The following is a 14,424-nucleotide window of genomic DNA, read 5'->3' on the forward strand; positions in this document are numbered from 1 at the left end:
TTATTCATTGGTTATTGTGCTCTCTATTCTTAGCCCTGATGAAGGCTAGAAACTCTGGCTGAAATGTTGGCACTATTAAATAAGTTTTCAACTTATTTGTGTTATTTTCTGACCGCACCCCTTACCATGTTCTACTCATATATATTATCCATGGTTAACTTATTATTATTATCTTCTCATCATTATTTTATCAACTGTTTCTTTTTTTGCCTTAGCAGCATGGGCATTATCATGTCAATGTATTGAATTACTTAAAATTATTACGTAACTTACACTCCAACCACATTGATCATATACATCCTCTAGGCTTTTCTACATTTCCTTAAAATATTTAATTTTATAACGATAAAATTGTTTAAAATCCCATCTGAAATTATTTATTCTTAAATTTCTAGATTCAATATCATTTTTATTTTTTGTGATGTATTGTACCATTGTGAACTTAAATATATATTTTTTTTTAATTAACCGTTTTTGATGTATAGGTGGTGATTATATTGTGTCGGGGACTGCAGGACCATCTGGCGTCCATGTGTGTTACTATCAAAGAGCCAGCTCACAGTTGCAGCTCGGTGTCGAACTAGAAACAAACTTTAGGCTGCAAGAATCATCAGCCTCGATAGGGTATCAAGTCGATCTTCCCAAAGCTGATCTTGTTTTTAAAGGTATTCTAGGCATTTAGTGCATGGAAATGTTTAAGTAATTTTATAGATATGGTTATTCTAAATATTGCAACAAATTTCTTTTTCTAGATGGTAATTGTTAACTTATCTTTAACGATTAATCAAGACGTTTATGTCAATAATATTTAATTTATAATTCAGAGTAGACTAACCATGACTTAGTATTTTTGTTTTGTTTATTCTGATGGGGAACATGGTAGCACAGTGGTAAGGCACTATGCTACTAACTCCGAGGACCCGGGTTCGTATCCAGCTGTAACAGATAATTATTTTCGGTTACACTGTAGTTGTGAGTCAACCTTGTGGGTTCTGGAGTCCTCCTAGGGTACACCTGGCCATATAAAGTGGGTATCCTTAATTGGGGAAAAATCTGGCGGTTGATCTTGATCTTGAAAAAATCACCTCCTTGATTAACCGTTGTTTTAAAATTTAACAGTACACTTAAAAAGTACTGAGCCCATGACCCTTCATGGTTTGTATTAGTTCATATTAATATTTTTATTTATTCTGGTATTCAATGATATTTAATATCTTTATTGTGTTTTATTACTAATAACAGAAGTTATGAGAAGTTAATTAAGAGTATACCTAAATTTATTGATATTCATATTAAAATGTAACTTGTATAAATTGAGGGTCTTAGGATTTTTATCATTTAAAGAAGCTTTTCATTTACATAATTTATAGAAGGCCCCTTATGAGAGGATCTATATGGAGTCTACTTGAAAATTCTTGAGCTTTCTGTTCAATCATTTTACCTCTTATTGGAATTTATTTATTCTGTACCTGCTTTATCCATATTGAAAGACATTTTTCAAATTATTCTGCTGTTTGATTTGATAATTTTCCTTTTCTGTCATAGTTTTTTCTCCTTGTTTTTAATAAGTCAAAAAAATGTTGACTTGGGTATATTAAACGTTTTACACAGTTTGTGCAACAATAGCTTTAATTTTTCAGCGGCTGTTGATGAATTACTCTTTTGTTCACTTGTTTATCATACAAAACTTTAAGTAATACTTGTCAAATTCAAATATTTCTCCAAACTTAATAAATTCTCTTATTTATACAGGCTATTGTGCCACAAAGTCCCAATTATAGAGGTAAACATAGAAAAAGACTATGAATTCAAATCTTAATTACAAAGGTCTAAAAATGCTCATTATTGTTGGGATGTCATCGTAATTATGCTTAATGGGGGTTTCTCGTATAACCAGGACTTAACTAACCAACATAACCGTGGTGTTATGTTTTTGTAGTATGTTGTGTTAAGAATATATGCTATATAGCATGTTAACTGTAATGTAATGTGATTAGGTCAAATTTACTGTGTGATTAAAATAGCATAAATTACTTGTTGATACACACTTTAATGGTTCTGTGTTAGAAGGTCCTGAGGACCCTCTTCCTTAAAGTAGAGAAAAAATTATTTATCTTAGTCAATTTGGATCTTATTATGTATATTTGTCCCTCTTGTATTTATTACAGCATGCACTTGATAAGGTTTTGCAGGGATACCTAACTCTCAATCACTGATATATCTCGTATAGTCATTAGTACCAACATGATGTTTACATTTTTTTTTTAAGTAATATCTCTTGTCTTACTGAACATACCATAAGAAGGTACACAGATTCACTTACTAGGCTGAGCCGAGTCCTAGACCTAAACCTTTTTTTTCCCTAATGATAATTAGATTCTTTTTGCGTGGTTGAAGTCCTTCAAAAAAATTAAAACAATAATTTTTCTATAACTTTTAGTTGGTTGCATCACTTGTGTTATTTGTTTTATAGATATCTATAATCCAACCTTAATTCCTAAGCCTTCTAACTATATTTTTTGTCTATTGTTAAGTTCTATGTTAATCTTGAAGTATAATGCATTTATTATTGTTTGGTTCTTAAAACTACCTACTGATAATAAATGCATCAAACTTAAAGATTCACTCAAAACTTTACTTACAATAGTAATATAAATAAGACGTTTTGAAATGAAGGTCATAATAAGTAATTGAAATATTTTTGTACACCTGTTGTTTTCTAATCATATTTTTTTGTCTTTTGTAGGTATGGTTGATACTAACTGGAACGTCGGAGCAACGCTTGATAAAAAGCTGACACCTATGCCATTTTCCCTTACACTTAGCGGCATGCTTAATCATCAGAAAAACCAGTTCCGACTTGGTTTTGGTTTTATAATTGGTTAAGTAAACTAATAAAAAGAAAATTAGAAACACTGTTTTAGTTCCGGTTATTGTGTTTGTTTAGCTCGCAGTTTTGTAACTACCTTCTCTCCCCATTTTATACTTTCTTTTTTACATAATTAATTAAATTATTTATGTTCATAAATATTTTCATTACTTAATACATTTAGATTATTAGAAAGGAAAAAAGCCTGACATACTTTAGTTAGTATCTCTTTGTTCATAGATGCTTGTACATATTTAAAATGATCTCTATGTTTTCTGTAACATAGGAAAAGTATGTATCTGTTTTCATTTTTGAAGTTCAGCGTTGTTTGTGGTGCACATTTGATTTCAAATTAAAATGTGTTATGTCCGTATCATTAAGTTGAAATAGGAAATTGCATAATTGTTGTGGTTGACATTATTTTTGAAATATTTTCATTTTTAATTTTGTAACAAACCATGGAAGAAAGATGTTAAAATAGTTGTTTCTATTTTGTACATAAATTTTGTAGTGTTATGTTAGGAATATTGATTTTATAAATAAATGAATTATTTAAGAGCAACATAGATCAATACTTATATATTATTTATTTCTAAAATTTTAATTGAGCAAGATAGATTGAAAAAATATAGATATATATATATATATTGAAAAGTAATTGAAGCAAACAGGAAATCTCAAAGTAGATTAATGATAAACATGACAGTGAATAAAATGCATATTAATTTGTTATCCAGTTGTCTCAATTCTATAATGTAATTATTCCTATACAACTTTATAATTAATATTGTACTATGTACTCTATGTGTTTGATTTTTTATTGGGAGAATGTCAGAAAAAATGTATCATTTCAAACCATGTACCATATTTTAGTCCTCATCAAGCAGAATTTATTAAAAAAAAATATTGTGAAAAAAAAGATAGATGTTGACATGGACTCAGATTTTCTAGTTAGGTTGTTGGTGGGTGAAAAGCTGGCTTAGTAATACTAAATTTAAGCTTTGCACGAGTTTTAGTTGATACACACATAGTTCTACAATAATAGAATAAGGCTGAAATATTTTTCCCAGTAATTAGCAATAGTAAGTAAGTGAGTGCATTATGACATGTTTAGGGTGTTGAAAAATAATTTGTTGAGCAACTACAGACTGGTATGAGGTAATGCCAGGTGAGAATAAGCTAACACGGATTCAGCAAATCAAGCTTCCTCTTAGCTCTTGTGATTAAAGCTATTATTATTCCCATTTACCATGTGATAGTAACCATTTTTAACAATTCGCCATTTTGTTGGAACCAGTGACGAGTGTATATCTCCCCGAGTATTATCTGTAGAATTTCATTAACTTCATCGTACCTTATTTTTTATTAATTTATCATTAAGAGTATTTTACTTGATGTGGTGAGATGGTGTCACCCAATTTTAGCTATTTTGTGTATTAAAATAACTTTTTTTTAAACTGAGGAATTCTTGAAAAGATGTTAAACGTTAGAATATCTATCATTACAATTATAAATTAAGAAATAAAGAACTATAAAAATGTTTTAAAGGATATTTTTAAATTGAAATTGTAGAACCTTCATATAAGAAAAGTTGCAAGTTTCTCTGATTCAATTTGTTAGAAGTAAAAGATATATTATTTCATTTAATCAAATTTCAAAAGTAAAGTTTTTATTTTTATGGATGAGTCTACCTATAACTGAAATTAGAGTAATGTTGGAGGAGACATATTTCAATTTCATGTATACAGTGGCTATAAAATGTGTCACTATTTTTCTCCAGTCTCAAGACTTATTAATATCATTTATTTTTAAATTATCTAGTTAGTAGTACTCTCTAAGGTTGGAATTTTCAAAGCTGAGACAGAATACAGATAGAATTCCGAATTTCAAAGTTGAAGTATTGATGCTGTTTTAAATTGTTTACTTCTTGTCCAATTAATTTTAAAACAAATTAGAATAATTATTATAGCACTCCACTTTAGTTGTGTTTTTAGTTTATAAGAAGATAAACCAGAATACACTACTCTTATATTCAAAATTGTGTTAAGTCTCTGTTCTATCGGGTTTTGTTTTAAAATTGAATTAGAGTGTTAGCACTGATTGGATATCAAGCACTGTTTAAAGAAACCTCTTATTTTTTTATATCTTAAAAACTATACCTCCTACGACAATAATGAATGTTCGATGTTCTTTCAAAGGCTATGAACAAGTGAACATAAAAATCTTGTGATTCAGAAATTAAACTAAAAGCCTAAGATTCCTTGTCTTTCTAGGGTTCAAAAGATAATTAGATAAAAGCCAATTTTCACCTAACTGATTTGAGAACAATCTCTTGTTTCAAGTCAAAACTTGTAGAGGAATAAACTTGCTACCTATGTTCAGATGATAGAGAAAAAGAATAACTACCCTTAGCAAATAATGGCCTTACCTTCTACAAACTGCGGCACTTTGAGCAGGACTCAAAACTTGAAGGCATGCCATTATCATAGCTCTGATTGCTGAGAATTTCCTTTGTACCTCTTGAAAGCCGTATGGTTAGTCACAAAAGAACTAAATGGCTCCAAATATAAAATCTTACTCAAGTATTAAACTGAACAATAACACTAAATTTATAATGCTTGTTGTCTTAAAATTATAAATCTATCCATTTAGTTCAATAGTACAGTATACCTCTCATCACATTGGAACAATCTATCTTAACTCCTTGAATCATTTTATCAAAACATAGACATAATACTTCAAATCCATCATTTCTTAGGTGAAGGAGAGACATCCTTCAATGAACACTATACACCCTTTCACCAGTTGGGTGCGTTTTAGGTGGAAAAACAGATTCATCAATCAGGAATATTTTGGAAAGTGAGATTGTTTATCTGAATAATTTGAACTCAATATAAGTTCATTTGATTTATTAATACTAATAATAAACAAAGTATACACAAAATAGTTCAATACCTTTTAAATAAAATTAATCAAACCTGTCATAGTCCAAGGAAGCAGGCATCAGATGAAGTTTAGGTATTCTATTAGTTTTAGGTTCTCAAACTTAAATATTGTTTCAGGAAATCAAACAATAAGTTTGACTAGATCCAGTCCCAACTTTACCTTATCATATGCACCTAGTAGGCACAATTCATGGGGAATAACCTGTGAATTAAAAAAAATAATGGAAAAAGTATTATTGTTTCAAGATTGAACAGTTTATATCACCTATATACATAAACCGTAATTTACTTATAGAAACAAACTTTGGAGATGTAATTCTTGATTCTATTCATCAAGAATCAAGAAAAAAAAAAGCTCTTGTATACATTTATTTATTTTTAAATATTTTTTACTTTTCCAATATTAATTAAAATAATTTTTTTTACTGTTATAATGTTAATTTCTGTTGATTCAAAAATAAATTCGCTAATCTGGAAGGCTCTACATATCTTAAAGTGCTAAAGTCAGATCTTTTTTATTTCTACAATCCTGAGTTACTTCATGATTGGTGCCAGGAATTCATTTTAGGATTGAATATGTGACATGTATAGAATATGACAGAGATCATTAGGAAAATCATGGTCATAATTATTTTGAAGATGAATCCTGTTTTTTTTCTTTGTGAGACATTATTTAATTTAGCAAGTACATTTCTTTTTCAACAGACTCAAAGCAACATCGAAAAAAAGGTTTAAGAAATATGAGTTGGATATAATTATTCTAATTATTAAGTAGGAGATGGTTGGGGGTCCAGTCAGTGAAAACTTATTTATTAGTGCCAACTTTCAGCTAGAGTTTAAAGCCTTCATCAAGCGACTTTGTGCAGATCTCAAGCATAAGTTATTCAAAATACATTCATAAACATATGATGTTAGATGGATGATAAATTTAGAAAACAAGAAAATTAGTTTGTTTTTTTTTCAATAAATGCTGGATAAATACTACGAAGATAGGATTCAGATTCTCCTTCTGGAATTTGAACTTTTTAAAAACTGAATTATACATGGTTTGGTGGCCTCAGTTGATCCAATATCTGTTCATTTTGAATTTACAGTTTTATTTGAAATTAAACGCCATTTTCCTATTTCTTTACCGATAACTAATGATGTAAGTATAATCATTCTTTGATAACTTTTTTCGCATATGACATTTTTGCGTAAAAACTTCATATTTTTAATATTATATTTTGATTTATAACGTCCACAAAGCTGATCTACAGTGGGGATTTGGACAGTTTAATAAGTTGGAGATAAAATTAAATTAATCTTTTGGACACGATATTATAATAATCTACTATAATAAAAGTATAATGTAATACAGGTCAAATAATATGAATTTAATTATGGGTTTATTATAGAAACACGTTATTTGCATGGAATTTATCGTTAAAGAATATTTCCATATAATTTTATATATTTTTTCCCTTACGATTCCATTGAAGTAGTAAATACAAGAAAAGCATTGTTTCAATGAAATTGTGATTTGAACAATTTTAATATAATAAAAATTAAAAAAAAATAGTTTAAATCCTTTATCACTAATGTGTTTCTATTATACTTCCATTTTTTGACGTTATAACTTCGAGTTTACGACAACTTTTATGTAAATTAATGTTTTTCATTTTAAACAGGTGGTTTCTTTCGGTTATCCAAATCTTAAACATTAAAATTCTTATAATTTGTACCGTGACTTTTATAAAAAGCAAATAAATTGTTGCATGCGCCCGCCAAATGCTTTGCAATTGCTTCAGAATCGTTTGCCCAGGGTTTCAACTGTCAGGTTAGATTCAGATATGGCTGAAAGTTCAAGTTCTGAAGTTAAAGATGTTTCTGATGACAATACATTGACTCTTGTTGATTTTTTGGAAGAAGAATTGCAGTTAGAAAGTGATGCTAATGCAGTTTTGGGACCATCAGATGACAAAAACTGTACTTATAACAGAGTAAGAGTTATTTGCTAGTTTCTATTTTGCTAACATTATTTCAAAATTTTACAATCTGGATATTATTTTAATTAACTAGAGGTTAAAAATCGTTTTTTTAACACTGTTTATTCTTTTTGGTCATATATTGGCTTATACTTCACCTATATATTTGACATATGATTTTGATCATTGAAGAATTAGATTAATTAAATCTGATTTATTTTGTTAAATGCCTTTGAGGATATAATTTTTTGAATACCCATAATTTTATTGATATATATTTTGTCATGATCATTTTTTACTGTTTGTGGTTCCTGTTTAACTTTTTCACAAACCGAAAGTGTTAAATTTTGCTGAACACAATTTTTTGTTTAATTTATGTATTTTTTTTATCATACATATGTGATAATAGGGGTATCTGCAGAGACAAGCTGTGTATGCTTGTATGACATGTACACCTCAAGATTCACCCTCATCAAAGCCTGCGGGAATATGTCTCGCATGTAGTTATCATTGCCACGAAGATCACGAATTAGTTGAACTTTATACTAAAAGGTAAGCATTCATTTTTCGAAATTCTTTCATAATCAATTGCACAACATTGTTTCTTCTATATATTCTATCAGTATTGTATTACTTCTCTTTTGATTAGAATATATCATATTGCTTCTATTATGAATATATAATTTCTATTGTTTGGAATATCATGATTATTTGTATCTACTTCAAAATACTGTCAAATAATTATTAGGTGGATTATATAGTTAGCTTACTTATTATTTGAGAGCTTTTCTCATAAAAATTGCTGAATAAATAGCATTTTTTTGTGTTAGTTTATAATACATCCATAATTAAATTACACCTATCCAATTACAACTGAATGCTGCATTTCTTTTGTAGAACTAGTTTACAGAATTTAGTTCATTTAAATTCAAAACTCAGTTGTATAGAAAGCTAGTATAGGTCTGATCTACACTAAAAAAAGATTCACTGGGATGTTCGTTTATCCCATTTGAACAAGTTGGAGTTAACAGCCATGATCTAATGAAAAGAGTAATAATTATAGAAGTCAGTTTCAAATTTCCCCCTGTTGAAGCTTTTTTTGTAAACTCGCACTGATTTAAGTGTTAAAGAAGCACTTTTTGGCTTCAAAAAATGGGTTCCTGTGTAAGATGCCACATATCTTGCTGGAAGTGATAATTAACAGTTTCCATAAGATTTAATATAATATTTGAATAAAAAATGATAACTGATCAACTTTTCAGTTATCAATATACACTAGATATTTCCATCAAAGATGTTTGCTACAAAAATTTGATAACAAAAAATTTCAGTTTCACATCTCAGTTATGAAATAATGTTTCACAAAATCAGTAAGTAATAAGTCTATATTTGGAAAAAATGTTGAATGTGTAGCTGTTGTTTTCTTCTCATCAGTCTTATGATTTTAGTGAGCAATATGCTGTTAAGAATCTCTTAATAAATAATAAAAATTAAAAAATAAAAGAATTAATTAAGAATCTCTTCTAAATGAGCCGATTATGATGTAAGTGGTCAGAGTCACTTTTCATTTATGGATACTTCGTAAATGATTTCTGTGTTTTGTACATACATTATGTATGTATACTTACAAAACATATAATTTTTTGCAATAAATGAAAAGTGACTTATGCTACTTTCGTTCTCACTGTGTTGCAATGAATATCTCTGCCAAGCAGTTTAAACTCTTTGTGATAAAACTTAATAAAAAAAATCTAATTTTTATAATCATATATTATAAACTCTGCCAAAGTGAATGAAGCCTTGTCACAGTAATTGTAATTGAGTCTTTACTTCCAAAATCCATCTATGTACTGTTTAAAGCATAGGATTTAGTTCAATTTTTAAAAGAAATGACTAAATTATCTCTTATATCCTCTAATTCAGCTGATTTAAAATAAACTTCATTATAAGTTAAATTCATCTGAAATAATAAAACTAAAAGACTTGACATAAATAAAATACATTTGCCGTCTCAATACCTGATTTTACTGAATAAAGTCTAGGACGGGCATTTAAAACATCTAATAGCTGTTGTAAACATTAAGACTTAAACTAGTGTTATATTCTTCTGTTTATATTGTTTGTCCTGTCCTACAGTGGCTATAATCTAGTATCTATATATTTACACATATGCCACTTAAGCTTTATCCTTACAATATGTTTTGTATAAATATCTAAATTATTTGCTGTACTATTAGTGATACTATAACCAATATTATATTATCTAAGCAGTAGTGAGTAAAAGGCATCTTCCAAGACTTTTTTTTTTATGTATAATACTCTTACGTTTGTTTCTGATACACTCTTTAGCAAGAATCATTTATTACTTATTTTACTGAGTTACTTATTTTTCATTTTATCTTTGCAGGTTCTTCCGATGTGATTGTGGCAATAATAGGTTTAATGGGAAAAAATGTAATTTAGAACCTGTAAGTATTTTTATGATTCATATGATAAGAATTCATGTATTTTTGTTTTTGTAACATTTTATTTGATCTGTAATGAGAAAAATAACTTGCATAATAATGTTTTGAATATTATTTTTTATATTTCTGAAATCCTATTAATTTATTTATTAAAACGAATAACATATTATATTGGAGTATAAAAATAAATAATTCTCCAAAATTATGTTTTAAGATTAATGTGGAAGGTGAAGTCCAATGAATTACCTACTATTTTAATATTTATCTGATTGCTATTCTGTTGATAAATTAATTTATATTAATATATTTATATTATATTAAAATTAATCCTTTTTTATATTTATTTATTGCTATTTTCAACTGTACATTATAATACATTTAGTAAATCTGATCTCGGTTAAATTGGAATGTTACAGGCGTGTAGAGAGACTATCCATTGGTAGTACCCTAAAAAATTAATCTGAGTTATTAAATAACTTGATTGTACAAAGGATTTGTTTACTAAGTCTGTTCTTCTCTTATTCCTTTTAAAAATATTGCTTTTATCAAGTCAATTTATGATTGCTATTATTATTTTTCATTTTATTATATTATAATTTTTTGTTGTACTGCATAGAAACCATTATTGAAATATAATTATGTAGGCGTTTCTAGTTTTGAAAACAGCTATTATCCTATTAAATTATAATTTGCTCTTATTCAGTTATGAAATAGAATAGACTAGAAAATAACTTCATTCTGGGACGTTATACCTTAAAAATAATAAATGTGAACATATAAAAAAGATTATGTCTGTCCAAGTAACTTAATTGCATTAATTTGTTATTTGAAACTAATTCCATTCGATCTAAGTCATCATAAACTAATCATAAATCATAAAAAAAAAAAAAAAAAAATAATAATAAAGAGGAAAAAGTATACCGAGGGGAAAAAATTATGTACGAAACCTTAAATAGGAAATGAAGGGTTTAAATAAAAATAGGGGGAATAAAAATAATAAAATAAATTTTAAAAAATTCTAAAAAGATATAATTTTTTTTCATCACTACATTATAGATAGAATAAGCTTTTGTATTGTAATACATTTTTTATTGTACTAGTGATTAACCTCAATTGTAATATTTAATAATCACCTTTATTCCACAGAATAAGACTGAAGAAAATGAAAAGAATGTTTATAATCAGAATTTTCGTGGATTATATTGTTTTTGTTCACGACCTTATCCTGATCCTGAAGATGACGTGTCTGATGAAATGCTTCAATGCATTATTTGTGAAGACTGGTATCATACCAGGGTAATTTTTAAATAATATTTCTTAATAAATAAATTTACATTATTTTTATTGTTTATAATGGAATTGTATTGACTCGTGATATTCATATTTTTTTTTCCGCCAAGACTCCCATTGTAGTCTTATAATGCCTAACCATGGTTGGAGGTAAAGTTTTTCATTTTGTGGGACCGCCACTCACCGAATTCGAATCGGCACCACCACCATTAGATTTCAGATCGGTAAAACTGCATCTAACCATATGAGCTACGGGCGGCCCGATATTCATATTAGATCATCCATAATGAATTCTTGAGGCACTAGATACAGTGATTATTGAAAGAAATAGTGAGAAAACATTCAAATAATTTAAAGAGATTGGTTGGGCAGTATCAGTTGGTTGAAGTAGTGGGGATTGTTTGGTAGGGGAAGCTATTTATTATTTATTAATGAATAGAAAGATAGATTAACTCTAACATTAAGATTATTGGATATTTTTAATATTTATTTAGAAATTATAAATATGTATATATGTTCACTTAGTTATTACCTAATGTTTCTCCTTTTATTTTAAAAATACCTTAAGAATTATTAATTCTTTGGAATTTTATTTATTTATTTTTTAATGAGACGTTTTTAATTTGCTTTTAAATATGTATCTAAACATTAATTGTTCCTTCTAGTTAATTATTTTTTGTTCATTTGTGTTTGATTCTTATTTATTTCATTTTATAAGATGTAGGGCCATCCGATTATTTATGATATGATTGATGAACTATTGTTGTTTCTTTTCCAATTTATTACTGTAGTGATATTTTATAATTTCCTTTTTATTTAAAAATTTTTTTTTACTCTTAAGGGTCTAAAGCCTATTTTCAATACCTGTAATATTTATTATTCTAAGGGAACTAGTATCTGAATAAATAAAGTATATTGTTGTGACTAAAAAGAGAATGAAAGTAGTACTCTAGTGTATGTATATATATATATATATATATATATATTTTTTTTTTTTTTGTAGTTGTTTGAATTTGATAACTCAATCTGTGTCATGTTATGATAGATAGCACCCATGATTTTATAGCCTATACTTTAGTATACCTATATTCATTTACAATATGGCTATACAATTTTAAATTTTATGGAGGTATATACCATATAAATTCTGTTATTTATTTTATTTTTTAAAGCATTTAAAAAGCCAAGTTCCGCCAGAAACAAATTATGCTGAACTTATTTGTGGACAATGTATGGACAAATTACCATTCTTGAGTCACTATCTTGGATTAGCAGGTATTATTATTTTGAATTGATGTTTTACCTGAACTTATATTGATTTTTTATTTGTTGATTTATTTTTAAATTTACTGAGTTAAAATAATTGTTTTTACAGTTTTTCCTACATCACGTAATTCTAAAGACAATAAAGAAGATGTTAATATTGAAGTAGATGCTTTAGAAGTAAGTATCTCGGAAATAGAGTATGACATTGTTACACATCATGTTTAAGAAGCTTAGAAATTTTAAATTTGTAATCTACTTTTGGCTCAACTGTTTTTTACTTTACCTCTAATCTCATTATTTGTCATAATTACAACATATAAAAGATACATATGATACACTGTGTACAGATGTAGAAGTAGACATTGATATCAAATTTTCTGACCAAATCACCTCCTTGCTCAACAGTTGGTCTAGTAACAGAACTTCCTACAAAATACTGAACCTTTTCATGAGTTGTAGCGTTACAGATTTATTTTATTTTTATTTTTTTTTGTAATCATCTATTAAAAATGCCTATATTCTGACTGAACAGTATTAGAATTAGACAGTTCATAGCACATCAGTATGACTTAAGTTTTATAAAACCTCTTCAGACCAAGAAATGGGGACAGTCAAGACGTCTCCAATGCTTCTCCTACATAACAAATACCAACTGGAGATATCGACAAGTGGATTGTCTCAAGCACCTTATACTTAGTTGTCTTTAATGGTACTGAATAGCGATATGCTCATTAAAGGGTTTATCTTTAAAGATATTTAGCGCATATTAGATGTTACTGTTTACATTTTCACTACAATTAAGAAGTTAATCCCTTGATAATTTTATTTAAATAAACAGTAAGTTTTTCTTGAATAACTTTTTTATGTGTCTCATAAAAAATAATTAAGAATATGTTTGATTGTAAGGTTAAAATATATAATCAAATATTGGATGCCTTAGGTTGACTATTGCCTCTTTTACTTAAACTCTTTGAATTAGGTGCTATATTATGATAAATTGTTTTTTATATTTTTAGGCATTTTTTATGTGTTTTAGGGGACCTCAAGTTCACATGTTCTCCCAGATACTAACAGTAAGGCTTTGACTTATTTTAAATTTTGGATTTTTTTTTTTTTTTATTGTTTTTATGGAACTGTATTGTTATTTTTTTCAGGCAAGGAAGAGCTTATGACTATAGATAGAAATGATAAGACTTCAGAAGAAGAGAAGACATCCTTATTAGAGGATAAAGAAAATTCTCAAAATGAGGTAGGCTTTAATATTGGGAGTTACATAAACATTGTTACAAAAAATTACATCTTTACATAAATTTATACCTAAAAAAATATTAGATCAGTTTTCTCAAGTTTTCACCGTAATTCATCCTTGATATCAGTCACAAGATTTTACTTATTAGTGAACATAATATTTTAATTGTTTTGACACTTTAATTTTATTGTTGTACTCATAAATTTTTAACTCCAATTTTACTCAGTTTCATATTTCTAGTAGTATGAAATGTTTGAAAAACCTTGTACACCAGTCTATACCTATGTCATTACATATATATTGGTATATGAAACCTTTTCCAATCATTTCATATTAATGACAATATAAAACTGTGTAAAATGTATTAGCGTAC

At 27.6% G+C, this 14,424-nt stretch overlaps 2 protein-coding genes across 3 annotated transcripts in view; both read left to right on the plus strand.

The window, feature by feature from the left end:
• Nucleotides 1-2,918, plus strand: part of LOC106680470 (mitochondrial import receptor subunit TOM40 homolog 1) — an 8,883-nt gene extending 5,965 nt beyond the window's left edge. Inside the window, exons 5-6 of the mRNA XM_014420206.3 lie at nucleotides 486-665; nucleotides 2,747-2,918. Coding sequence (XP_014275692.1) covers nucleotides 486-665; nucleotides 2,747-2,886 — 320 coding nt within the window. The 3' untranslated portion in view covers nucleotides 2,887-2,918. The remainder of the gene's footprint in view (nucleotides 1-485; nucleotides 666-2,746) is intronic.
• A 4,504-nt stretch (nucleotides 2,919-7,422) lies between these two features.
• LOC106680463 (putative E3 ubiquitin-protein ligase UBR7) overlaps nucleotides 7,423-14,424 on the plus strand; it is an 11,248-nt gene continuing 4,246 nt past the window's right edge. Inside the window, exons 1-8 of one of the 2 annotated variants that reach the window (XM_024359258.2) lie at nucleotides 7,423-7,796; nucleotides 8,191-8,333; nucleotides 10,189-10,249; nucleotides 11,393-11,542; nucleotides 12,709-12,811; nucleotides 12,912-12,979; nucleotides 13,839-13,875; nucleotides 13,957-14,051. In XM_024359258.2, coding sequence (XP_024215026.1) covers nucleotides 7,572-7,796; nucleotides 8,191-8,333; nucleotides 10,189-10,249; nucleotides 11,393-11,542; nucleotides 12,709-12,811; nucleotides 12,912-12,979; nucleotides 13,839-13,875; nucleotides 13,957-14,051 — 882 coding nt within the window. In that variant the 5' untranslated portion in view covers nucleotides 7,423-7,571. The remainder of the gene's footprint in view (nucleotides 7,797-8,190; nucleotides 8,334-10,188; nucleotides 10,250-11,392; nucleotides 11,543-12,708; nucleotides 12,812-12,911; nucleotides 12,980-13,838; nucleotides 13,876-13,956; nucleotides 14,052-14,424) is intronic. The other variant, XM_014420184.2, reaches the window with a different exon arrangement.

This window comes from Halyomorpha halys, unplaced genomic scaffold, assembly GCF_000696795.3.
Source record: "Halyomorpha halys isolate HHAL.00 unplaced genomic scaffold, Hhal_1.1 Scaffold263.1, whole genome shotgun sequence".
Lineage (NCBI taxonomy): Eukaryota > Metazoa > Arthropoda > Insecta > Hemiptera > Pentatomidae > Halyomorpha > Halyomorpha halys.